The 26,676-nt window shown below is 53.5% G+C and overlaps 1 protein-coding gene across 12 annotated transcripts in view; it reads left to right on the top strand.

Moving 5' to 3' along the window:
- CEP164 (centrosomal protein 164) overlaps positions 1–26,676 on the top strand; it is a 71,060-nt gene that overhangs the window by 36,227 nt on the left and 8,157 nt on the right. For 4 of the 12 annotated variants that reach the window (XM_065944945.1, XM_065944940.1, XM_065944939.1 and 1 more), the window contains exons 8-21: positions 3,302–3,670; positions 4,582–4,662; positions 6,691–6,774; positions 11,262–11,347; positions 12,322–12,489; positions 13,181–13,318; positions 15,129–15,266; positions 18,633–18,848; positions 22,455–22,586; positions 22,697–22,913; positions 23,869–23,946; positions 24,172–24,303; positions 24,640–24,762; positions 26,116–26,259. In XM_065944945.1, the coding sequence (XP_065801017.1) occupies positions 3,302–3,670; positions 4,582–4,662; positions 6,691–6,774; positions 11,262–11,347; positions 12,322–12,489; positions 13,181–13,318; positions 15,129–15,266; positions 18,633–18,848; positions 22,455–22,586; positions 22,697–22,913; positions 23,869–23,946; positions 24,172–24,303; positions 24,640–24,762; positions 26,116–26,259 (2,106 nt within the window). The remainder of the gene's footprint in view (positions 1–3,301; positions 3,671–4,581; positions 4,663–6,690; positions 6,775–11,261; positions 11,348–12,321; positions 12,490–13,180; positions 13,319–15,128; positions 15,267–18,632; positions 18,849–22,454; positions 22,587–22,696; positions 22,914–23,868; positions 23,947–24,171; positions 24,304–24,639; positions 24,763–26,115; positions 26,260–26,676) is intronic. The other 8 variants (XM_065944941.1, XM_065944943.1, XM_065944942.1 and 5 more) reach the window with 8 other exon arrangements.

Below are 26,676 nucleotides of genomic sequence, written 5' to 3'. Positions count from 1 at the left end.
ACAGACAAGGAAGTCAGCCTTTATAATACAGTAGTGGTTGTGCAAAAGGATGGGGCAGGCTGATTTCAGGAAGGCTTCCTGGAAGAGGTGATGTTGTCAGGACCAGTGGGAGCTTGTCAGGGTAGATTCTGTGTGTGTGTGTTAAGGATACGCACAGCAGAGCAGGGAGATAGCGTGATGTTTGTTCACAGGCAGGATGTGTGTGACTGGAGATGACCTCAGAGGAGCAGGCAGGGCTGGGTGAGAAGGGCTGTGAGCCGTTCGAGGAGATGTGAACTTTTGGTCTGATACCCTCTCTGTCCTCCAGTCAGAGGTCTGTTGCCTGTCTTTCATCAGGAAATGAGCATGGCCAGGGCGGATTGGTCCTGCTCGCTGAGTCAGACACCTTTCACTCCCCGCAAGACACCCCCACCTTCTTCTTCTCCGTAAGACTTTTCATGAATTTTTGTTGGATTATAGTTGCTTTGTGATGTTGTGTTCGTTTCTGCCATAAGGCAAAGTGAATCCGCTCTGTGTTTACATGGGTTCCCTCCCTCTGGATTTGCGTCCCATTCAGGTCCCCGAGAGCCCCGAGCTCTGCTGGGCGGCAGGCTGCGGTTCCGTGTGCTGTACGGTAGGTTCTCATTACTTACCTGGTTTTTACATAGTATCAACAGAGTATATATGTCAGTCTCAACCCCCCTCCCCCCTTGGTATCCATACATTTGTTCTCTGTGTCTGTCTCTCTTTCTGCTTTGCAAATAAGATTACCTATACCCTTTTTCTAGATTCTACATACATGCGTCAATATACACTATCCGTTTTTCTCTTTCTGACTTACTTCACTCTGTATAACAGTCTCTGGGTCCATCCATGTCTCTGCAGATGGCGCAGTTTCATTCCTTTTTATGGCTGAGTAATAAAGAGTCCGTTGTATACATGTGCCACATCTTCTTTACCTACATCCTCCGTGAGCCCCCGACCAGTCACTGCGTGCTGGCCACTGCTGAGAGCTGGCCACTGTGGGGACACCGAGGTGAGGAGGCCTGGCCTTGCCCTGGAGAGGCCTCTCAGAGGAGGGAGGAGCTAACTGTGCGGATCTCCTCCATGCTGCAGTTGGGGTGTTGGGAGGGTGGGCAGCACTGGAGGGCACTGTGCTTTGGTGCTGCCAGGGCGTGAGGGAAGCCCACCCCTTCTCTGCTCAGCCTCCACTTCCCTCCCTGAGCGCAGGCTGGGGACTGATGACAGCATCATCACTGTGTCACATGTCTTTTGCTTCTGGCAGTCAAAGCTCATAGCCAGGGCCACCGGGGACATTTCACTTTTCTCCAGACCCAGCTGAATTCCTTGAGGGCAGAATCGGTCTTCGTATTTGGATCCCCACGGCAGGGTTGAGAAGGTGCTCAGTGAATGAACATGTGGGCCTCATCATAAAACATGAGGTATCAGGAGCTCCCTGGTGGTCTAGTGGCTAAGACTCCACGTGTTCCCAATGCAGGGGGCATGGGTTCCATCCCTGGTCAGGGAACTGAGATCCCACTTGCCGCAGCTAAGAGTTTACATGCTGCAATTAAAAAAAATTGAGAAAGATCTTGGATGCCGCAATGAAGATCAAAGATCCTGCCTGCCACATAAGACTGGTACAGCCAAATAAGCACACGAAAAAATGAGTTAGCGTTTATGGCGCGCTTGCAGTGTCCAGGTACAGTTCTCTGCTCTTTACTCACTTAATGAGCGTTAACTCATTTAATCTTCCCAACAACCCTATGAGATAGGCTTTATGATACCCCTCATTTTAGGGGAAGAAACTGAGGCACAGAAAATTTAGTTTGCACGAGGTCCCTGGAAGCATGGAGCCAAGATTTGAAATCTGAGTGTTCTGTCTCTGAAGCTGGGCTATGAAAGCACCCTGCTGCTTCTCTCTCTTAACCATCCTTGGAAAGTTTGGGTGGGCTTGTTGGTCGACTGCCAGTGGGTGGTCACAGTGGGTGGTCACAGCTTTGGGTTCAGTGGATCTTTTACAGACAGACGGCATGGGTGAATGCTGGATTTGGGGCTTCTCCTTGGCCCTCTGGACTCTGGTCATTGGGCTTCTTGTTGGAGTCTCCAGAGTTGGGGGTCAGGAGGTCTCAAAAGTCGCTGTTCACACTGATGGCTCAATGTCAGGCCAGATGTTTTCTGGGAGAAGATTTTCTTTGCTTGAGCCCAGAAGAGGTTGCTGACTGTTTCCATGGGTGGGGGTTCCTTTTCTTCTTGTGGCAGCTCTAAACGTTTTCCTAGGTCTCTTCTCTAGGTCTTTCCCATGGGGTTTGTGAGTGAGAAGCAAGGTGGGCAGCTGTAGAGGGGTGCTGCTCCCATCTCCTTTGAAGAGAACCCACAGAGGGGACCTTGGTGGATTGACGGCCTGCAGCCCCTGACCCTTTGATCTGCCCCAGCTCGTGCCAAGGCTCGGCTTGTTGAAGGAGCTGCTGGTGGTGCAGCAGGCCCCAGAGCAGGGCCATTTCTGCCTGGTGACTGCGGGGCTCTTCCCAGGGCTGGAGGCCGTCTCAGACCTGGTCTGTGGCCCAAGGTGCTCCTACTCGGGCCCCTGCCTTCCCTTTCTCCTGCCCCAGATCGCAGACCTGTGTTCCCAGGCCTCCCCCCACCTCCCGTGCCCTCTGTGGGCATTCCCCCATCAGTCTCCTACCCTCACCCCATCTGGCACCTCATGCCCACAACACTTACTGGACAGTCCTCCGACAGAGGAGCCTGGCCCCTGGACTGCTTCTGTAGCCTCCTGGTGGGGGTGGGTGGGTGCTTTAGGGAGAGAGCTACCCTCTCGGCTATGGAGGAGGGGCACCCTCTCGATCTTTCTTCCCTGCTGCCTTTTTATTTATTTATTTACTTTCCTGCTGCCTTTTAAAAATGAAAAACAGAAGCTCTGGACCTTTCTCTCATGTGGCTCTCTGTCATCATTATCAGAAACATTGACTTCTGAGCCTTCGGTCTTACGGTTGGCCAGTGGGACTGGAACAAGACAGATTTATCACTTGAGGATGTGATGGGTGGTTGCGGAGTTGGGCACTGTCCAGGGCACTGGATTCCAAGCCCTTCAGTGGACGGGCATCAGGTTGGGTATATCCAGGTCAACGTGAAGTTCAGAGTCAGTGGATCTGGGCTGGAGCCAGGAGTCTGTTTTTAAAAGCTTTTCAGGTATGGGATAACCATTGGTTTCAGAACTGCAGGCATCAAGGAACAATGGCAGTTCTGTCTTATCAAGTCTCCAAACTCCTTGCATTAATTCCTGACGTCTTCCCTTCTGACGCGGTTGGCTGCTCCCTAGGAGTCTCCAAGAGCAAGCCAGCCAGAGGAGAAGGACGTTTCTCTTGATTCTGATATTGCCGGCCCCCTTACTTCTGGCAAGCCCTTCAGCCAGGGTGCAGACAACAGCCTGAGCAGTGCTGACGGCAAAGAGCAACAGCGAAGAGAGGCAAGTTGGCTCCCAGAAAAAGGAAAGAATGAGAAGAGTGATCCTGGGACATCCAGAAGTGTGGTGGACCCCGGAGGTGATCAGCTTGCCAATGCCACTAAAAGAAAGGAACCAGAGAACCCAGTGAACGTAGGAGAGGAGGGTTCCAGGAAGGAAGAGGCAGCTGAGGAGCCAAAGAAGGAGGCCTCTGTCCCGAAAGAGAGCAGATCAGAGGCGAGTGAAGTAAGTCACTCGGTCCCGAGGGCAGTTGCTGGCTCCAGGCCTCTCTGCTCTCTTGAGCCCGGAGCACGTTTCTCTCTTTTCATCTTTATTACTGAGTCAGAAGCTTCATTTGCAGACCCTGCAATGGGCTGTCAGCATCAGCCAGAACCCTTAATTGTGACAAATATGCCCAGACCCAGCAGGCAGTAAAATCCTGAATGAAACTCCATACCTGCTGGCACTAGAAATTCAGAGCAGACATTTGCTTTTCCACGGGCACCCTCCTGGGATATTCATGCTCTTCTGGTCTCCCACTTACTTCCTCTCGCCATTTCCCACCTCCCCCTCCTACTTCTTGACATCAGTTTTGGGTTATTCCTGGTTGCATCCTATGTTCCTATAAAGAGAGGAAGCATGGAGGGAGGTGGAGGGGGGGCACATTTGGGAGTGTCCTGCCCCAGCACCGGTCAGTCAGGTTACAGGAAGTCTTGCTTGGCAAGATGGTCCAGTGACCCAGATGGACAGACGTAGGAGCCAGGGGTGAGAGCATTTGGTGTCTTCATTTTCCAGCCCTCAGTCCTGCTCCTCCTCCAGGGGGATGGTGAGGGAATTCATTAGAGAGCTTTTCACTGCTTCCTGGAAAAGATGCTCTCATTATGTTTTTCTAGGAGAACATCAAACTTCTCCACCTCTGACTTTCTAACCACCCCCCACTCCGCTTCGCTTGGCTGTCCCTCCACGTGCAGTGTGTTGCCCGTGGGCTGCCCAGCCTACTGGGCTGGGGGCTGGGAATGGGAGGGTCCACAGGCCTCTTTCAGGTTTTCCAGAGGAGGTGGATTTCAGTTTGGGTTCAGCCCTGTGTGGGCGCCATGGAGACTGATAACGACCCTCTGTCTTCTGCTCCGGTGACTTCTCTGTGTCTGTCTCCCCAGGAGTCGGAGATCAGCGAACACGTGAAGCAACTACAGCTCTCAGACTCCGCTGCTTCTGACCCCAAGTCTTTCCTTGGCTTGGTGAGTCTCAGTCTGAAATGGGGGTGAGGGGGTGTGGTGTGCAGCAGAGTAGTGATAAAGAGCATGGCTATGTGAGTTACTGTGGTTAAATAACTTGCCGAGCATCTCACAGCTTGTAAGTGGGGAAGTTAGGACTCAAAACTTGGATCCTGTCTAACTCTGTTTCCTCAGCTCGCCCTACCAAGGATAACACTACCTACTTTTTAGGTTTCTTGTGAGAAGAAAGTGGGGTGAAGCGTATATACATCATTAGCATATGACTATTAAACAAGCATAGCTGTTATTACTACTACTGCTCCTTGAACTGCCTGTGAGATCATAAGAGATCATGGCTCTGGGCTCTTAACAAGAGCATTGTGTGAGTGTAAGAGAGTAGAGACTGTGTGTGTATGTGTTTATGGGATCACTGAACTGTGGCAAGGAAGGACCAGCCCTCAGGCTCTGACCAAGAAGTGTGTTGTGGTGTGGTCATTTCCAAAGTGAAGACTGCTCTGGAATGCTAGCATCCATGGTGTCTTTGTTCCAGCCCTTCCACCTTCCACTGGGCTTCCCGAATCCTGGCTTTACTTGCCGGGTTTGTATCTAAGGGGAGTAGTCTGGGGTGCTTTTTGGCAGAGCATTTCTTCTAGAAACCACACTCCATCTGTTTGGAGGAGGCAGATCAAAGGGAAGGGATTAGTGGGAGAGGGTCAGGGATGATCAGTGATACGAGGGGGTGCAGAGGAATTAGGAGGCTGTGTGCTCAAGCCCCTTGCTGAGCCATGGGCTTAAGGAGCCAGATGGCAGCTGCATTGAGTGGAGTAGAACTCACGCTGAAAGGAAAATGTCATCCACAAAGAAAACCCACAAGCCAGGAAGGGGAGGCAAAGTCACTGTTGGCAGAAACCGTCATGAAGAGTCACCGTGCCACAGAGCTCTCTGAAGCAAGGGCCCTGGCCCTTCTCAGGGAGTTGCCCTGTGGAGAAGTGTGTCCGTCAGCATTTTTCTTCTTTATGGGAGTGGGTGGAGGAAGCCATGGCCAGCAGGACCAGACCTTGGCTGGGCATCCTGCCATTCATCAGGGCTGATGACAGAACTGTCCCTGTTAGCGTGCTGTCGGATAGCAATCCATCACCTAGCCCAGTGGGGCTCCTGGGTTCAGAGGGGGAGGTGTCCTGGCTCTGTGGCAGCCAGAGGAAAGCGGGGAGCTGGCACCTGCGTGGGCCCTTGCTGCCCGTCCTAAAGAGAAGCCAGTGGAGAAAGCGGTGCTGATTCATCCTCATTGTCCAGAGGGGCACCTGTATGGGAAGGGGAATCCAGCTGGGAGGAGCCTGGCAAGCCCTGTTTCCTACCTGCCCACAGGTCTTCTGGGCACTTAGGCCTCTTGTTGGGCACCAGCAGGGAGAGACAGCTGGAAAGTGACATGCTTTGCAGCACGTGTCAGGCAAAGAGCTTGGGCTCTGGAGTCGGCCCAGGACACATCTGACCCCCAGTCCTGCTGCTTAACAGATGCGTGACCTTGGGCAAGTTACATGGGCTCTCAAACGGCTTCCTACTCTGTGAGATAAAAATAAGAGGACAGTCTCATAGGGTTACTTTCTTCCCCTGTAATTTGATTATGAAAAATTTCAACCGTATGGAAAAATTAAAAGAAAAGTGAAAGTGTTAGTCACTCCGCCATGTCCTACTCTTTGCAACTCCGTGGACTGTAGCCCCCCCAGGCTCCTCTGTCTATAAGATTCTCCAGACAAGAATGCTGGAGTGGGTTGTCATTTTCTACTCCAGGGGATCTTCCTGACCCACAGATCGAACCTGGGTCTCCTGCATTGCAGGCAGACTCTTTACTGTCTGAGCCACGAGAGAAGCCCGGTGTTATTTTAAAGATGAGATTAATGAGTAGGTATTGGAATGCTTGGCACAGTGTCTGGCACGTAGTAGGCGTCTTTCTGGAAGGTGGGAGTGGAGGAGAGGCCCTGATCTCTAGTGGGCACTGACCATGATGGGGGGGAGAGCTGACCTCCCCGTCTCCACCATCTCCACCATCTCCAGGACTTCGGTTTCCGCAGCCAGATCGCAGAGCGCCTGCTGGATGTGGATGTGCACTCCTCTGTCCTGGGTGGAGCCCACTGGGAGGTAAGTCTCTCTGGGGCTGGGCTGGGGCGTCATTTTTGGTGATAATCAAGAGCTGAGGCCTGCCCATCGCAGGGTGCATTTCTGGGAGTTCTCTCCCTTCTGATTCATCAAGGCAAGGCCCTGACTGTGCCTGTGATGGAGCTTCCAACGTTCGTGCTCTGTTGCTGCTGTGAATTAAGGGCATTCCCTGCCCCCTGTCCTCCCTGTTTTTGTCTCTTCATCCATTCATTTAGCACCTGAGGGCTGACCATTTGTGCCTGTGCAAAAAAGCACTGTGCAGCTGTGGATTTCAGGGCACTTCCTCACCTGGCCCATTCAACCTCTGCAGCCACATCCTCAGCCCACCACTCACCATTCCCCTGGGCCACACTGTCCACCGCTTCACCACCCTGCCTGCCGGCCACCTCCCCTTGTGCCCTGAGAGCTCCTTCTTGGTCTTGGAGGCCCATCTCTGACATCACCTCCTCCATGCCGGATGGATCGGTCCTCCCCTCTGCTTCCCTTAGCGCTGCTGCTTTTCTTTTCTGGCTCTGTGTCTCCCTGGCCAGATGTACGCTCTGGGCAGGCATGGGTGTCGTTGAACCCAGAGTAGGGGATAAAGGTGACTCAGACACAGATCCTATCCTCAAGGAGCTTGAAGTCAAGGTCATTTTTTCATTTTCTCTTTTAGTATTGAAGGATGGTTTAATATTATGAATCTTCTAACTATATTTCATGATATCTGTGAATCAGAGGGTGAAACCTGATCACTTTGAGATCAAAAGGTATTTGACAAAAATTTAATATTGATTTCTAAAAATAATAGCATTAAGGAAGCCATTTATTTAACATGTTTAAAATGATTTTTTTCTCAAAACAAGCATCAATATCATGATGAAACACTAGCAAATATTTGCAAACAAAACTGACAAGGGATTAATCTCTAAAATATACAAACAGCTCATGTAGCTCAATAACCAAAAAATCAAACCAATCCAAAAATGGGCAGAAGACCTAAACAGACATTTCTTCAAAGAAGACAGACAAAAAAAAAAACAAACAACATTACCACTTATTTTAAATAAATACCAATTTTGAAACAAACAAAAACATTACCACTTATTTTAAATAAACACCAATTTTGAAACAAACAAAAAAAATTACCACTTATTTTAAATAAACACCAGTTTTGAAACAAACAAAAAAAGACATGGTCAACAAATACATTAAAAAGTACTCAATATCATTAATTATTAGAGAAATGCAAATCAAAACTACAATAAGGTATCACTTTAGACCTGCTGGAATGGCCATCCTTTAAAAAAAAAAATCTGTAAAAAATAAATGCCAAGATCTTTTTGCCTCCTCTGTGGGATTATTGAGAGGAGAGAGGTTCTGACATGTGGTCTCTGCAGGTTTGAGGGGGCATTTCATTTGGGTAAAACAAGGTATTTAATGTGAGTCAAGCCTGGGAGCCCTTATTGAAGCCAGTCCTGAGTCAGGGTAGAGTTGTGAGTCCGGTTGATTGGAGCCTGACATGTTCCTCTCAGCTCTGGCTGATAAGCCTTCCTGGGCCACTGCTTAGCCATTGAGTCCCTGCTGGACACTGGATCTCTCCCCCTTACTGCCTGCCCACCGTTTGCAGCACTGGAGGTCTGTAAAGGCACAGACAAGGCCAGGTGGTGTTTGTCAGGAAGGGTTTGGAGCAGGTGATTAGTGAGGTACCTTTGGCAGCAGGTAAGTGGGAAAGTTACTGAGTTGGCCAGACAAGGTGATTTTCCACTGCTCTGACTCCAAAGTCTGGCCAATATTAGAATAGGTCCTTAAGTGAAAGAAAGTGAAAGTCGCTCAGTCGTGTCCGACTCTTTGTGACCCCATAGACTATACAGTCCATGGAATTCTCCAGGCCAGAATACCGGAGTGGGTAGCCTTGCCCTTCTCCAGGAGATCTTCCCAACCCAGGGATCGAACCTAGGTCTCCCGCATTGCAAGCGGATTCTTTACTAGCCGAGCACAAGGGAAGCCCTTGGGGGACTTTTAAAAAGACAGATTTCCTTGGGGGATTTTTAAAAAGAGGGGACCATCAGGGAAGTCCCTGTTACTTACTTAAGTGAAGACTGAATTGTGAACAAAAACAAAACCCCAGAGCTGAGTTTAGGTTGGGGAAGGGGTGTCTTGAGCAGTCTTAGGCCAGAGGCTTAGAACGGGCATGCGTTTCCTCGTTCTGAAGAGTGCCGACGTGCCTGATGGCCTTGCCTGGTTCCTTTGACTCCCTTTCTGGGGCAGAAAGTTCTAGGGAGCAAGTAAAACTCTGCTCAAAGGGCCTCTGTGTGGGTACTTGCCCAAGGTGTGCCCTTTTCTCTGGCTCAGGGCTGACTGAGTTTCTAGCAGAAAGGTGAATCAAGAAGGAAACAGACATTGTCTGCAGCTCATCCTTTCTGATTCTCAGCCCCCCAATATTTATTACGATCACTGTACTTTGTTACCTATCTTATATTTTAGTTTGTGAAATAGATTGGCCTGTGGGAGGGGAGCTCTCTGCTGAGCATGGTGTGATCTGTAGGGAAGACAAGTTGCAAGTTGAGTCCTGGAAGGGTAGGAGGCGGGGCGGGAGAAGGACGCCCGCCCTGCCATTGTCTGCGGGCTCTGCCTGGCTGATGCGATCAGGAATGGCAGCGCTGGCAGGGAGCCCTTCTGCTGCGGGCACCGGGAGGCACTCCCAGGCAGCGTTTCTATTTTTAATGTAATTTGGGGGGAGCTGGCTTTTAGTTCAGACCCTGCCCTTCCTCACCCATCCAGATGGCAGAGTCGGCCACAGCTGCTGGGGCTCAGGCTGCCAGTGGAGAGACGTGGGGGGCTGCGGGCACGGGGCTGGGGACACGGAGGTGTGCCAGCGCGGCCGGAACCCCGCCGGGGAAGATGGAGTGGGCTGTCTCCAGCCCCACCTCTCCTGTTAACCCTCGTGTGCCGGAACAGACGGGGCCCCTGTGAGTGTGACAGAAGGACTGCAGGTCCTAGGATGGGGACTGGCACTGGTGAAGCTGGGTTTCTTTTGTTTTTTTTTCCCCCCAGGCTGGGGGAGGGGAGGAGGAGTGTGAGGAGAGCTCATGTTTGTAGCATGCCTTTTTTGGGCCGGAGTCGGGCTTTAAAGTATATGATCTCATTTAATCCCCACTAGAAGCCCTGTACACTGTGGTTCACTATCTCATTTTAAAAAAAATAATTTTATTTATTTATCTCTGGCTGTGCTGGGTCTTCATTGCTGCGTGGGCTTTTCTCTCGTTGTGGCAAGAGGGGCCGCTCTCTAGCCGTAGCGCATGGGCTTCTCATTGCGGTGACTGGTGACTTGTTGGATGTAGCATGGGCTCTAGGGCCCGGGGGCTTCAGTAGTTGCGGCTCCTGGGTCCTAGAGCACAGTCTCAATAGTTGTGGCGCACAGGCTTAGTTGCTGTGGGCGTGTGGGATCTTCCCCGTTCAGGGACGGAACCTGTGTCTCCTGCACTGGCAGATGAGTTTTTTTACCGCTGAGCCACCTGACCTGGGGATTGAACCTGTATCTCCTGCGTCTCCTCCATTGCAGGTGAATTCTTTACCATGGAGCCACAGGGGAAGCCCAAGGGAAGCCCTGTGATCCCATTTTGTAGTGGAGGAGGTGCTGGAACTAAGGGTTAAGTCCAGGCTGACTGTACTGCTATACTCCTGTCACCTCACCCCTGCAGAAAATTGGTGAATGTATTAAGAATAGTCCTTTTCACCAGCTTGCTAACTTTGCCCAGACACCCAAACTTTAAAATGAGGTTTGGGCCTGACTCTTTTCGTTTCTTCTTTGCACTGTCTGGCAGGTATAATTCCTGATTAGGAAGGGGGTGTCATTGTCTACTGATGGCACCTGGGTGTCGGGGGATCTCAGAATGGTGCAAAGGAGCGCTCCATCTTCCTCCCTTCTGGTTGCCCTCACTGTGCCCTTCTCATCTGGAGTATAGCTGTCTCTTGTTTCACCATGTCTCCATCTCTCCAGGAGATTTCCTCTTTGATGCACTTTGTCTGCTGTCCCCAGTCCTGCTCACTGAATTTCAGCATTCTCGATGATCAGTGGCTCTGGCGGTCGGGGGCCTGTGGATTTGGGGTGTTCACGGACATCTCTGCTTTCTCTCTGCAGCTGACAGTGAATGTTTCCACCTGTAGGAGGCAGCATTTTCTTTTTCTTGTGTGTCCTCTTTCAGCCTGTGGCTTCTGACTCTGCCTGCAGTGGCTGTGGTGTCTGACTCATCCTCCCCAGGGCAGCAAGGCTGGCTCTGGGAGCAGCTCTGAGCCTGGGGGCTTAGCCAGAACCGCAGGGGCTTCGTTGTACAGTAGACAGGCCTTCTCTTCTGCATCCCGAGTGGTCCTCTTCCACCAAGAGCCACCTCTCAGTGCCTCCTCCTGGCATGGGCGTCAATTGGAGGATTAAAGAACCCGATGCAGAACCCCTACCCCAGTGTACACTTTCCACTGCTGCTTGTCTGCAGGCCCAGAGGTTTGGAAGAGAAGACAAGGATGCCAGCCAGTCCAGCCAAGAGGAGCTGCAGAGCAAGCAGTCTGGAGGCTCAGAGAGGTACTGTGTGTGGGAGGCGGCCCTTGGGGACTTTGGGATGGCATGGACTTGGGGCCAGAATTCCTGCCTTTGGCCTACATGCCTCAGTGTGCTCCAGTGACGAACTCACTGGATGGCTTTGCAGAGTTTGTGCGCGTGCATGTGTGTGTGTGTGTGTGTGTGCGTGCACACACATGCACAGGCAAACCAAGACAGAAGTGGGAGGTACTGCTGCAGTGTTTGGTGGGACTTTGTGGCCACAGCACCATTGTGGGGCCAGGGCTCTGTCCTCTTCCCCCAATTGGATGCAACCTCGTGTGTCCCTGGTCATGGGTCAGGGCTGGATAGTCTGCTAGAGGTCTGGGGGACCAGGCTAGAGGATCGGTGCTCAGCTCAGAGCTCTGAGCCAGGCCTAGCCACATCAGAAATGGCTGCAGCTGTGTGTGTGTATATGAGAGAGAGAGACTGAGAGACAGGGGCTTCCAGCTTCTCAGGCCTGGGCCCATGAAAGAGAAGGGTTGCCACCCTGGCAGGGGAAGGGGGTGGTCATTCTACTTTTTAACCTTGATAAGCTATCAGCATTTTTACTTCCTCAAAGCTGCAGCTTCATGTATTTTCTATAGAGTGACCATTTGAGCCTGGCTTCTATTTTTCTCCCTTTTTTCTGCTCAATTCTTCCATCACTACCCCCACTCCCAGACCCCAGGGATGGTGGGGATAGATACACCCGTGTATGCCCAGATGTCACTCCTGGGCCATGCAAATGCAGCCTCCAGACCTGGGAGGGCTGAGACCAGTCCAGGCAGAGGGCGAGCTCAGTAGGGAGCTTGTCCGTCCTGCTTTTCTGGCTGTGTTGCCCTCCATGGGCTCTCCATGGAGGTGGGGCCAGGACTGGGGTCCAGCCTGGAGGTGGCATGGACCTGGGTCCACATACTCCACTCTACAGTTCTCCTGCTGCTGTCCGAGTGGAGGCCCTGACTCTGCTCTCTGCTCAGGTTATCTCCCCCTCTTCTGCGTGAGGAGCGGCTCCAGAGTCTCCTTCACAGCCAGGCCACCGACGAAGGGCCTCCGCAGGCCCCAGAGGGGCAGCCTGAGCGGAAGGAGGCAGCAGAGCCTGAGGAGGGCTCTCTGGGCAGCCCCCCACCCTCTGTTTCCCTGCAGAGGTAAGGGCCGGCCGGAAGCCTCCCAGGGTGGGGGGCAGTGAGTCTGGAGAGGTGGGGAGAGCAGGGGGCGGGTTTGCAACCTAAGCAGCAGCAACGGAGGTTTCTGGTTAGTGCTTCATAAAAACTCAGGAGGGAGGAAATCTGCCTCTTCCTACAGCCTGCAGCTACAATCGGGGTGCACAGACTGGTTAGGGGAGCTTAGAAACTCTGGCACAAGGAAGTATCTCTTCTAACCCAGCCGCCCCCTGCCAGGGGGTGGGGCAGAGTCTGCTGTCACCCGGGCTGGGCGGTTCCTGCTGCGGGGCGACCATGTCTCCTGGTCCCCACCTGCCAGCCCCCTTCTTCCCCATGATCATCCCACCGCTAGTCATTCAGCAAACCCCGGGGGTGGACGGAGCCCTGCTAGTGCTGGACCCCAGGTCAAGGAGGTGCGGTGCCCTGGGCTTCCCCCAGGACGAGAAAGACGCAGGCCTTAGAGCTCACTCGGCTGGAATGAGTCACTGTGGAGGCAGAGCAGCAGCACCCACGGAGCCCCTGCTACGTGGGGCAGTGGGCAGCGGAGCTGAGGCCCAGGGCCTGAGACCACACGTCTTGCTGGGGCTGCCTCCTCCTTTGGCCCCAAGCGGGGTACACCTGGGAGCCTCTCACCTTCCGCTGGTTTTAACGCAGTTCCTTCCTTGTTGCTGTCAAGGGAGGTGCTCCCAAGCCCACCTGCCGCCCACGAGAGGGGCGAGGAACGGCGTCCCCAGGCCGAGGGGCCGGGCCCTGGGCAGGAAGAGCCCGAGGAGAAGGTGGCAGCCAGCCTCACTCCGCCAGGCTCTCCAGAGGTGTAAGGGCCAGTTTCCATGTCTGTCCCTGTCCTCCATCGTGTGGATTGCTTTAGTGCCCATCCCGTCTTGGGTGGTGGGGAGAGGGTGCTCTGGCCCTGGCTCAAGGAGTGGAGTAGGGGGAAAGTGAGTGTACCCTTGGTTCTGTGTGCAGCCTTGACCCCTAAGCAGCCCTCAGGGCTCCCCTTGTCAGCCCCTAGGGTATGAGGCTGGAAGCGAGGGGGCAGAGTACCTGCTGGGTCGTTAGCAGAAACCTAGTCAACCACGTTTTCCGCTCTATCAAGCATTGTTTTCCTTTAAAAAATTATTGCGGTATTTATGTACCTGGTTGTATGTACACATGAATTGTACAAGTCAGTGAATGTTTATATACATGTGGACCATATCACAGACTTCCCTGGTTGCTCAAGACAGTAAAGAATCTGTCTACAGTTCGGGAGACCTGGGTTCGACCCCTGGGTCGGACAGATCCCCTGGGGAAGGGAATGGCTGCCCACTCCAGTAACCTTGCCTGTAGAATTCCATGGACAGAGGAGCCTGGTGGGCTGCAGTCCATGGGTCGCAAAGAGTCAGACCTGACTGAGTGACTAACACTTTTTACACACCGTGTCACAACCTCCCAGATCTTTTAGAACATTTCTGTCCCTCCTGTAAGCTTCCTCGGGCTCCTCTTCTTTCAGTCCACCTACCCCAGATCACTACTCTTCTGGCTTCTGTCCCATAGATTCATTTTTCCTGTTCCCCGACTTCATTTGAATGGAATTATCCAGTACACAATATGGATCTTTTGTGTCTGGGTTCACAGCTCACCTACACTGTTGCACTTCTAAAACTTAGAATCCTTTTAGCTCTTCTCCCCCTCTCTCTCCCCTTTTACAGATGAGGAAACTGAGGTTCAGAGGGGCAAAGGGATTTGCCCAAGGTCACATTGCTAGTCGATTGCAGAATTAGATCTAGATTCTAGTCTCTGGAGCCCTTGACTTCTGTCTCTTGGTCTGCAGTCACTGTGTCTTTTCCCTGCGTGGTGTCAGGGTTTCAGGGTGATATAGTTTTTCCTGCCTGTGAGCTGAGCAGTACTAAAGGATTAAGAGTCCTCAGGACTGGGGCTGACTGTTGAGCAGAGACAGGTTCACGCACTGATTACTCACAGTAAGTGTCGCCGAGGGCTGGCGGGACCGAGAATGCACATTCTCCTGTAGAGCTCTGTAGTGCTGAAGGAGTGATGTAGGGAAGGGCTGGCCCCCTTTTCAGGTGGTGATGCAGCCCATCCAGCACTGGTGACAGCGCTGCCCCTGGGGAATGACATGGCTTTCCCTGGTCTCCTTGGTGGCTGTGGACAGCCAGATCAGGGTGCTTATGATGAGGACAGGAGGTGAGTGGGCTTCAGAAACAGGACCCTCTGGGCAGAAGTCAGGGGTCAGAGGGCATTTTCGCAGGGCTTCTGGGAGAGAAGTTGGGCAGTGAGGCTCCTCCCGGCCACCCGGCTGACAAGTCCTCTTCCCTGTGTTTCTCCTCCCGTCCCTGCGAGGCTGTCCCTGCTGGGCCGCCCTCCCCTTGACCCCACAGGTTCAGTTTACACGGTGCTCTTAGGAGATGTCTTCTGCTCCTTTCCTGGAGTCTTCTCAGGCTCTAGAACTTCCTTGCTATTGACCTTTACAGCTGGCTTCAGAATGGATTTGTTCTCTGGGTTTCACGGGGGAGTGACTCTGTGCTTCATTTGTATCCATGTAATTTTAATTTGCAGAGGTGACTGAGTGACAACACAGAGGGGCCGATGCCACTGAAAGAAGAATTTATTCCTTGTGTTTCCAGAGAGCAGAGGGCATGCCCTGCCAGGCGGGGCCACATGGGGAAGGACCCGAGTTGGTCAGGAGAGGAAAGAAGCGAGAAGGAATTGCATGACCCGGAGCTCTTATTGGGGTTTTCGTGGGAAGCAGTGGGTGAGGCGGGGTGAGTACTTGAGCGACTGTAGCAGGGGAAGTTTGAATAATTTTGGATAGCTTTGGGCTCTGGGCATGGTCTCTGGTTGCCTGGGGCCCGGCCCTGGGTGATCTGGGGCATGGGAAATAGATTAAGAGACGGTAGGGGTGGGTTTGCTTAGGAAAGACATATTCCCTTTGCTGTCTATAAAGATTGCCTGGTCCGGGGAGGGGCACCCTCTCCTTGACCAGCCAACTTCTTCAGATATTGTAACATTGTAAAATATAGAGAATAAAAAACATGATTAGGAGAGTCTGTCACCTGCATGGATGTTGTCAAGCAGAATCAGGAGGGGTTAGGAGCACAGGGAGGTCTGAGTGCAGGCGGGGCCAGCAAGCAGCCACTGCTGTGTGTGCTTTATGACTGGGAGGCCCGGGTCTGGGAAATAAGTGTATCCTTCCCTCTGTTTTCCCAGCATCCTTCATGAGGTGTTTGTAGAGAGAGAAGGCAAATGCATTAAAACCACTGGGCTGGAGAAAGAGACTCGCAGACTTAGAGAATGAACTTATGGTTGCGGGGAAGGGATAGCTAAGAGAGCTTGGGATGGACAGGTACATGCTGCTGTATTTACAGTGGATAACCAACAAGGACCAACAAGTTTCATGTGTAGCACATGAAACTGCTCAGTGTTATATGGCAGCCTGGATGGGAGGGGAGTTTAGGGGAGTGTGGCTGAGTCCTTTGACTCTCCACCTGAAACTGTCACAGCACTGTTAATTGATTATACTGCAATATAAAATGGGCTTCCCTTGTGGCTCAGATGGTGAAGAATCTGCCTGCAATGCAGGAGACCCGGGTTTGATCCCTGGGTCAGGAAGATCCCCTGGAGAAGGGAATATTCTCCAGTATTCTTGCCTGGAGAATAGAAGAACCTGGTCGGCACAGTCTATGGGGTTGCAAAGAGTCGGACACAACTGAGGGGCTAACTAACACTTCAGTATAAAAGAAAAAGTTTAAAAACAAAAACCACTGGGTTGAAAATGAGTGGAGACAGAATCCCTGATAGCGATCTGAGTTTTAGTGGTGGCACGGCCACATCAGAACTCTGGGTACCACAGCCCTCCACCCTCTCCTCCCTCCCGGCCCATCCCTCCTCACTTTCCCTCGTATATCTCAGAGTAACTCGGCCGGCAGCCTGAAACGACGTTCTGCTGAGCCTCCTCTCGGCCACTTGCTGTTGGAAACTGGGTCTCACTGACGGTGATACTTGAGGAGTGGCCTAGAAATCGGACCTGCCTCTTCCCCTGGAGGCTTTGACTTCCCAGGCGTGTCATAGATCTTTCAGGCTCACTGTTGACTGTGTTGGACCTAAGCTGGGAGTTTGGGATACTCAGTCTTGAAAACAGGGACACAGCGAAGAGGCCCGCTGGAAAAGCAGCCCCGATCTGCCTGCATGCCAGGCATGCAGGCAGGCTCACCAGTGCGTGCAGCCTGGGTGCACGCGGTCACGTCGGCTGGTGCTCTGTCTCTTCACAGCATCTGTCCCTAGGGCCCCACATAGCTCCTCAGCCCACAGGGAAGGGAGACATTAAAAGGTACTATCTCAGGGAAAAAAAGATGTTTTCAGCTCAGGTTGGAAATGAGCTGGAGGGTTGATGAGGCGGAGAGCTGCGGCAGGGTTGGGGGGAGGCTCTTCCCAGGGCGGGATTCTCAGAGGAGGTGGCGGCTACATCTTACATCTGCATCAGTCTGGGCTGCGTCAGGGGACTGAGATGAAGCGGGAATTGGAAGGAGGGAGACGGGCTTGGGAGCAGAAGGGAGCTGAAGACAGAGCTCAGGACCATTTCCGGTCTGAGTCATGATTTTAGGAAGGATCTCAATTTTTCAGAGACTTGGGTAGCCTTTTGTGTGTTTCTTCTGTCTCTGGCCTCAAGGGGCTGGAAGGGAATTCCAGAGCCCTCGTTTCCTTCTGCTGCGCTAGTCTGATCCCATCTGCTGCAGAGCGGGGGCTGAGGGCAGAGGGGCTTCTGCATCCCCAGCAGGCTGCTTCCCTTCTCGGACCCTGTCCCCACCCCTCCTTGATTCAGACCCCGCCCGCATGCTGCTGTGGTCCACTTGGCCATGGCGCCAGGCCCTGCCACAGGCTGATCATCGCGGGAGAAGGTGGTGCTTGCGTGGTCAGACCAATTTCTAATTTAAGATTTAAGGACCTGGGACTGCACACGCGTCCTTGCCTTTAGGAAAGCCACTCTGGGAGGCAAAATACTTTATCCCACTTATGTTTCCATTGCTTAAAATGTTCTTGGAGTTTCTCTATGGCTGTTTCCTTCAAGAGTCAAAATATGCGCAACAGAACAACCTTCATGACTTTGTAGACATCTCTTTAACCAATCCCATTGTTCCTTATCTAACCACCTGCCTTTTGCATCCCAGTCAGAATTCCTTTTACCCATTTCCACACGGTGAATTCACTCTAAGCAGATGAAGTTGTGGCACTGTTGAGGAGATACGGAGCCTGGCATTTCGGATGTGCCTCTGCTACTCTCTCTGGCTTAGGGAAGGGTCTCCTGCCTGACTCTCTTGACACTGTGGAAAGAGGTTGGGCATTCCTGGTCCTCCATGGACTATTCTGGGCCTCAGGGCTAGGAGACATGCTGCTGCTTCTCCTGCTGGCTCATAAGCATTGACCGCTGTTCAGTTTTGAGGGTCAGGGAGCAGCCTCTGGGGACTTCCCAAACTGCTGGCATGAGCCTCAAGTAACAGGGAGAGCCCTGGTAGGAGACGGAACCAGGGCCATGAACCCACTCGGGAGGAGTCCATGAGGGACAGAAGTTTGCCGCCTTCTCCTGCCGCCAGCTCCTGAGCCATGTCTCGGCGTGTTCACTCCGGCCACAACCTACCCAGTCTCCTGAGAGCCTCCTATGTGTCATCCCACTCCTTAGGCACTTAGGCCCTCCCTCACACCCTCACATAGCCACAGTGGAGCTTATCGTATAGAATAGGGGTCTCCAACCTCCAGGATCTAATGCCTGATGACCTGAGGTGGAGCTGATACGGTAATAATAGAAATAAAGTGCACAGTAAATGTAATGCACGTGAATCATCCCCAAACCACCCCCCAACCCCTGGTTTGTGAAAAAATTGTCTTGCATTAAACCAGTTCCAGAAAGGTTGGCCAGAAAGGTTGGGGTCCGCTGCTGTGGAACAGATGCTGCCCTTGTGTTCGAGAGGGTAGCCTTGCTGCTCTCCCTCAGGCGACCTGACATGCACGTACAACTCCTGACCAGGGGCCCTCTGTTAGGGCTCCATGTGGGCTGTTCAGTATCTGTATAAACCCTGGTGCCAGAAGGTGGATGAACAGTAAACCGAGTGAAACGCTGCTCTCGCCCTTGGCAGGCGATCTGCAGAGCCAGTGGCTCCCCAGGAGCAGCTCTCAGAGGCCGCGCTGGAGGCCACGGAAGAGGCGGTGGCCCGAGAGCTCGAGCTCGAGCACGAGCAGACACGGCTCCTGGAGTCCAAGCGAGAGAAGATGCAGTGGCTGCGGGAGAAGCTGTGGCGGGAGGAGGAGGCGGAGGCCCTGCAGCTTCACCAGCAGAAAGAGAGGGCGCTCAGGTACTGCCGCCCCCTGGCCCAGCCACGCTGGCTGCCCAGGGATGCCTGGGTCCCTCCAGGACAACGACTCCATGGTCCAGGAGGAGGGGTGGGCTCCCTGGCCAAGACCCGTGCCTTTCCTTTTTTTGGGAAGGGGCTTGAGAGGCATGATAGTAATGGGGATGGCTGGTATGTTTTGAGAGATTACTCTGATCCATGTGCTTTATGTCTGCTAACGCGTTCAGTCCTTGGAACGGCCCTTATGAGGTGTTATCATCGTCTATTTTGTAGAATTTATAATATAGATGAAGAAGCTGAAGCACAGGAAGGTTAAGTAGCTTGTCCAAGGTATGGAGCCCTCATAAGCAGCAGAGCCTGGATTAACAGTCCAGGTGGTTTATCTCCCGGGCCTGTTTCGTTTGTTTTTTTGTTTTTTTTTTTAAAACACCATTCTTTATTTTTTTATTTCGGCTGCACCATGCAGCATGGAGGAGTTTAGTTCCCTGACCAGGGATTGAACTATGCCCACTGCAGCGGGAGCTCGGAGTCTTAGCCCCTGGACTGCCAGGGAAGTCCCCTGTTTTTGTTTTTAAATAATTTTTATGTATTTTATTTTTGGCTGCACTGGGTTATCATCATTTTGCACGGGCTTTCTCTAGTTGCGGTGAGTGGGGGCTACTCTTATTGCAGTGGAGCGCAGGGTCTAGGGCACGTAGGCTTCAGTAGTTGTGGTTCCCAGGCTCTAGGGCACGGGCTCACTAGTTAAGGCACACGGCTCAGTTGCTCCTTGATGTGTGGAATCTTCCTGGATCAGGGATTGAACCCGTGTCCCCTGCATTGGCAGGTGGATTCTCACTCACTGTGCCCCCAGGGAAGCCCCAGAGCCTGTTGTCTTAATGACTATGACGTCCTCTCTCCTGGGAGTCGGGGCCCTGTGGGGACCCAGTGAGATTGGTAGGACCATGTGATAGGGTGTGAGGTGCTCTTGCCCAGGACCCAGAAGTTTCTGTTTGGGTTCCTACTCTTTGAATAGCTGACTGGCAGGCCCTTGACAAATGCAGCACGTAAGCTTAGGCTGGGCCTGTGTGTGTAGGACTGTGTGTTTCTGTGCTGGAGCTCTGGTTTTTATAGGAAAAGGCAGTTGAGGGCCGGCATGATGGCTCCACAATAAAGCGTCACCGGGTGTCCTTTAATCCCTCTGTCATCGTTAGTGCTGACTTTTACTCTCAGGCACTCTTTACAGTCCAGTGTAGCTGCTGGATCTCCAGCCATCGTATCTGTGTTCCAGGCAGGAAGTATAAGGGCCCCTTCTAGCTCATTCAGTCCCTTCGAAGGCACTTTCATGGAAACTTTACCCAATAATTTCTGTTTATATCTCACTGGCCACTCCTGCTTGCAAAGGGTGCAAAGTTGACTGGGGAATGTAGTCCTCTAGCTGGTCTCTGGGCCTGAGAGAATAAAATTAGGGTTCTCTTAGGAAAGAATAGTGGGAGAATGGATATTGAGAGGGTCATATACCATCTCTGTCACAGTCCCAGGATGGGGAAAGTGCTACGAAAAGATGTTGATATGTTTCACTCACTTGGCAGTTAAGCTAAAGGCTGAATCTTGTCCTCTTGGACAGAAGATCCCAAAGTGCTGTAGACTTACTATTTTTTATATCATACATGGCAAAGACTGCATAAAATATTTATGCTTACTTTAGAGAAACTAACAGAAAACCAGCACCCAGCTGCCCGGAGGCTTGGGGACAGTCTCTCTCATTAGCCCAACACAGGCTCTGCTGAGCAGGGTCCGTCCTGTGTCCTCCCTCCTGGGTCCCCCTGCCAGAGAGCACCCCAAAGTATAGATGGTCCCAGGCATCCCCCTCTTCTAGCCGCCTGGAACTTGGGGAGGGGGCCTCCCAAATAGAGTGCGACTCAGCTTACCTTGAGAGGCAGTGCCTGGGAAGAAATACTGGTGGGATCTCCCCACCAGGCTCCTCTCTCTCCCTGGGCACCCTGGGCTGTGCTGACTGTTCTCTGTCCCTTCCTGAGCTCCCCAACTTCAGAGGGGCCTCCCAGAGCCCTCCTAAATTGCAGTGAAAACCAGTCTGTTGAAAAGTATCTGGCTCAAGGCCTAAAACATGATAGTTGCTCAATAAAAGCTGGCTCTTGGTTATATTTTCAGTTGAAATCAGTACAGTGTTGGTGGTCTTGACTAAGTGATTTCTCTGTGGGCAGCGCCTTGCCTGACTTTCTTCAAAGTAGTTTGTCATGAGAATCCTGTTTCTATTTACACATGAGCCTTTCTGAGGGGTAGGGTCTCCTCTCTCCTGGGAAATTATCACTTGGTGGAAATTTCTGGAAACCACAGCGGACCTTGTAGCAAATATTTCTTGAATGAGAAGGCAGGCAGGCTGACGCTTATTTTCTTAAGTTATGAAACAAAGAGACTGAGTTTAGTTGTAAGATGAAGAGAGGAGAGTGTTGTAAAATGCAGGACTTAACTGCTAAAGACCTTCCATTCTGTGGTGATATGTGTAAAATTTAGCCTTGGGACGAAGAGAAAGGGTTTCTGGGGAATCTAGCAGGAAGAATCTTTAAATTTTCTATCATTATGGAAGAGAGCAGTGGTGTTGATAGCTGAAAATAGAGAATGATCCGGTCTTTTCTGGCTCTGGAATTCACTGCAGAAGCTTTTCCGAGAGATTGTCTTCTGAATCATGTTTTTCTCAGACTTGAACTCCCTGAGTGTGCAGCACCGGTCGGTCACATGACAGCCCCTGGTCACGTGCTGGCCACGCGAGGGTTGTCTGGTTGGGATGAGATGGTCACCATCTCGTTGGTCTGTGAATAAGGTACCCCTCACAGATAATCAGAACTTGCTTGTAGTTTGGGCCTGGGTGATGCTGCCCAAATTCAGCCAGCATTCATGGAGTCCCTACTTCCATTTCTGTTACTGTGCTTGGTACTTGGGAGATAACAGATTTTAAGACAAGATTCCTTCTCTTGAGACGCTCCCACACTTGTAAGGAGAACACACATACAAAGGCTGAATTATGGTGTGATGTTATGCATCGCACAGAGCGGCATGGATAAGAAAGGTCCCCATATAAAGCGTGATGGGAGCTGAAAGAGTGTTGGTGAGCTTGGAGAGAGTTGGAAAGGCTTCGAGAGGAGGGAGATGGGTGTTGAACAAGGAACACGGGTTTGTCAGGTAGGAAAGGGGATTCTCAATGAGAAAACTGGCTTGAACAAAGGCCAGGAGGCAGGGAGGAGTGTGGTGGGGTTTGGAGGTGCTGGCTCATGTGATGTGGCCAGAGCTAGGTTGGGGTCAGACTGGATCCAAGCTTGAGTAAATGCCTCCCACCTGGAGGCAGAGGAGAACCTTTGGCAGAAATGTTATTCTGGGATCACGGAGCCTGTAATCTGCTTCCTGTGGCAAAGGGCAGGTGGAGTTCATAGCCCCTCTCACCCTGGGAGGTATTAAAGGCAGCAGGAGCCAGAGGCTGAGGTTAGGTTTGTTCTTAAGATGTAGGAAGCTTCACAAGCAGGCTCTAGGCTTTTGGAGACTGAGAGCCAGGGGTTAGGTGTAGAAGGGGGAAGGCCTTGTGGTCCCGCCAGTAAACTTGCCTTTGCTTTGCAGTTCCCTGAAGGAGCAGCTGCAGAGAGCCACCGAGGAGGAGGAGACCCAGATGAGAGAGCAGGAGAGCCAGAGGCTGTCCCGGCTCCGCGCCCAGGTGCAGTCCAGCTCGGAGGCTGATGAGAACCAAATCAGGTGAGTGCGGGCTGTCGGTGGCCCGGTCTTCCCGGAGGCTCTCCCCTCTCTGCACCCACACCCCCCCAACATGAGTGCCCAGACCCACCCCCACCTCCTTTTCTGCCCAGGGCCGAGCAAGAGGCTTCCCTGCAGAGGCTGCGAGAAGAGCTGGAGTCTCTGCAGAAGGCTGAGAGGGCCAGCTTGGAAGAGAGGAGCAGGCAGATGCTGGAGCAGCTCAGGGAAGAGATGGAGGCTTCGGAGAAGAGAGAGCAGGCTGCCCTGAACGCGGAGAAGGAGAGGGCCTTGCAGCAACTGAGGGAGCAGCTGGAAGGGGAGAGGAAAGAAGTGAGTGCCCCCGTCCACCCCCGTGTGTCCCTGGGGAGGGGCTGGGTGCTGAGGAAGAACAAGAGCCAGCCTTGGTGCCCAGGGGAGCCAGTAGCGCAGGGGTCTGCGAGAAAGGGCACGGAGATGTTGGGCCGGCCGTCTGGGCCCATGTGGAGCCCACTCGTCTCAGAGCAGATGCTGCCGTGGTCTCCACGGCGGACAGAGGGCACAATGGGGTCCAGAGGCCCCCCTCCAGGGCCTGCTGGGAGTTGTCAGCAGCAGAGAAGAAGTTTGAAGGGAAAGGACCCGGGGGGTTGGAAAGACTCCATGAGTGAAAGAACTGAAACCAGACCAGAGGTCTTGGGACGAAGGTGCAGCGTCCCCGTCCTCGTCCTTGAGGGGCAGCTATGATGACCTCTCACCTCTCTCCTTCCCTCCCGTGCCTCAGAGCGAGAGGCCGGCTCACTCAGGGGGCTTTGTTCTCCTTTGTCCTTACTCCCTGTCCCCCATCCAGTGGTCTGTCTCCAGGTAAGAGGCTGAAGTAGGTAGTAGGTCAAGTGGAACTGGTGTTTTATTTTGGTTCTGGGTGGAGTGTCAGTTCCCAGACGAAGGGAACCTATGGAGGAGGTCACTGTGCTGCCCGTGCTCAGGGAGACGGTGCTGAGCCTCCAGGCCTCCTGGCCCTTATTCACAGGCAGGAGTGTGGCCTGGGTACTGTGGTTTGGCCCAGAGGCCCGAGGGTGGAAGGGCCATGACCAAGCCTCACTGAAAGGTTCCCTCCACTCTGGCCTCCATGTCCCCGTTTGCTTGCAGACTTGAGGGACAGCTGTTTTGGAGGAACACAGACGTGCCTGCAGTTCCCCTCAGCCCCTTAGCTCAGGGGGCACTGGGGATGGTCTTCCTGGCTCTTGCTCGGCCCAGGGTCAGAGCCTGGCCAGACTGCCCTGGCCCTCACGGGCCCTGTGTTGCACCCCAGGCAGTGGCAGCGCTGGAGAGGGAGCACAGAGAGGAGCTGGAGCGGCTCTCCTCCTCGCTGGAGGCCAAGCACCGGGAGGTGAGGGGCGGCGGCCCTGCCTGCCGGGCAGAGTCTGGCATGCTAGTCCCCGGGCTCTGAGCCTTCACGGCTGGGCTGGTCGGCAGAACTCACCCCGACCCCGTCCCTGCCACTGGCCTCCCTCTCCTGCAGCCCTGGGGGCTGGGTCCCTGGGAAGCGAGTCACCCGCGGCCACTCTGTAGGGCCCTCTGAGGGTCACACTGCCTGGTGCGGGCGCCTCCTCAGGCGGTCTCCAGCCTCCAGAAGAAGATGGAGGAAGCTCACCAGAAAGAGGAGGCCCAGCTGCAGGAGAGCCTTGGGTGGGCGGAGCAGCGAGCCCATCACAAAGTGTACCAGGTGCTGGAGTACGAGCAGGAGGTGAGTGCCGGTCTGCTCCTTTCCCTCTGGAGGCCTGTTGTTGTGGACCACCGGCTGAGCCGTTCTGGCCTGAGGGTCTTCTGCTTTGCTTTGGACGGCTCAGCTGGGGCTCTGTTTTTATGCCTTAGTTCCCTGGAGGCCAAGTCCTTCTCCACCCTGTGCCCTGTACGTGAGTGGAGTGGGAGGGGGTGCTGGGTGTGGCCGTGTGTGTATGTGGGGACATTGGGGGAGGTGGGCGTGTGTCGCACACCTGTGTGAGTCCTTCAAGTGCTTCAGTCCCCGGGTGCTGCTCCAGCCTCAGTCTTGGATGTCGCATCCCTGCCTCCTGCCCGGCAGCTCAGCGGCCTCCTGAGAGAGAAGCGCAAGGAGGTGGAGCGGGAGCACGAGCGGAAGATGGACAGGATGAAGGAGGAGCACCAGCAGGTGGTGGCCGAGGCCAGGCAGCAGTACGAGGCCGAGGTGACTTGGCCACATCCCCTGGTGCACGTGTGTGTGTGTGTGTGCATGCACACACACACACAAACCCTTACCCACCCACCCACCCCTCGGGGTCCTTCCCAGATGTCCTGAGGGCCTTGGAAGGGGTCAGGGGTGGTGGGAAGCGTTCTTTACTTGCCCCCCGGCAGTGGTGAAATCCGGTTTTGCCTTTGTCCTAAAGCCTCCCTGCCATCAGACTGCACTTTGCTCTCCTGTTAGTAACAGCCGAGGTGTATCGAGCTTATATGATGTGCCAGGTGCATCCTGAGCTCTTTGCCCGTTAACCTCATTTAGTCTTCACAATACCCTCAGGCGGGGGTGTCCATACTACCGGTCTCTCCATTTTAAAAACAGGAAACTGAGACTTGAGCATAAGCAACTCCCCTAAGCCTCCCTGGCTGAGAAGGAGAGGAGCTAGGATTCAAGCCAAGACTGTCTGACTCCAGAGCCTTCTGATGCGGTTGGTTTAACCGCCAACCCTGTGCCTCCAGGCCTAATAGAAATTCCAGGACTGCAGGAAATAGATTGGCAAGGGAAGGGAAGTAGGGAAGTTGCTCAGTTGTGTCCGACTCTTTACGACCCCATGGACTGTAGCCTACCATGCTCCTCCATCCATGGGATTTTTCAGGCAGGAATACTGGAGTGGGTTGCCATCTCCTTCTCCAGGGGATCTTCCCGACCCAGGGATCGAATCCAGGTCTCCCGCATTGTAGGCAGACGCTTTTCCCGTCTGAGCCACCAATATTTGGATATTACCTGCCCTTCTTCAGCCTCTGGCTTGGAGGGGAAAGTACATGACTAAGTGGACCCATGCTGGCGTGCTCACATTGGGGTGAACAACAGGAGGGCTGGTGGCTGACTTTAGCCTAGAGCTGGGTGGGCTTCTGTCCCCATTTTCTAGGCTACGCCTCCAGAAACTTGAACCAGTATCCCAGACTCTGCACCAGGGCCGAAATAGCAGCCCAGAGGAAAATGTAGTCGACTCCTTTCCTAAACCAGTCTGCCCTTGTTGAAGAATAGTGACATTTTAGTAAAGACCCCTTCCCTTAAGGAAGGAAGGCTGTGTGTGTTGGGGGTGGTAAGAGAGGCAGAGGTCCACACCAGGGATTTTTCAGGACGTCTGTCCAGTGTTGTTTCGGCAGCAGCAAAGGGGGTGCAGGGTTTCTGGGGGCGAGACCACACGGTCCCGGGCCCTCTCTCTCCAAGAGTCGGCCTCAGAGGCCTGGTGGGATCACTGATCTTACTGACCTGAGGTGGCAGGGTAGGGGGCGGCTCTGGTCGAAGGGTTGGGAGGGGCCGCCGTGGTTTCCCACCGATGGCCCCACCCTCCGTTAGGAGAGGAAGCAGCGGGCTGAGCTCCTCCGGCACCTGACGGGAGAGCTGGAGCGCCTGCGCAGGGCCCACGAGCGAGAGCTGGAGTCAGCGAGACTGGAGCAGGACCGGCAGCTGGAGGACCTGCGGCGGCGGCACCGGGAGCAGGTGGGCCTCTGGGCTGACGGTCGCTTGGGGCCCGCCCTCCCCGACCCCTCTACCCAGGGCAGAAGAGTGCTGGGGGCCCGGCACTGCCACCGCGGCGGGGTGGAGCCTAACGGCTTCAGGGGTGGGGAGGTTTCTCGCTGCCCATCCCCAAGCTGGGGCATCCTTGCTCTTTTGCTTTCTGGGCCAAGGAGCATCCCCAGGACTAGAAGTGGAGGTCAGTGCACCACAGACCTTAGGGTTGGTGTCTTTGCCTCTGCTCACCTCCCCCCGCCCCAAATAAGTAAGGGGTGATGCTCTGCTGGGGGAGCCCAGCCCAGCTTGGAGCACGTGGTGTGGGTCACAGGGTCGTGAACTCCAGGCCCTCAGCTAGGGCCTAGGCGCTGGCTGCACTCCCATTTCTCTCTCCACCTACATTCC

The sequence above is a fragment of the Muntiacus reevesi genome, chromosome 9 (assembly GCF_963930625.1).
Source record: "Muntiacus reevesi chromosome 9, mMunRee1.1, whole genome shotgun sequence".
In the NCBI taxonomy this organism is placed as follows: Eukaryota; Metazoa; Chordata; class Mammalia; order Artiodactyla; family Cervidae; genus Muntiacus; species Muntiacus reevesi.
The sequence above is the reverse complement of the archived record's forward strand: the minus strand, read 5'-3'. Positions and strand labels throughout refer to the sequence as shown.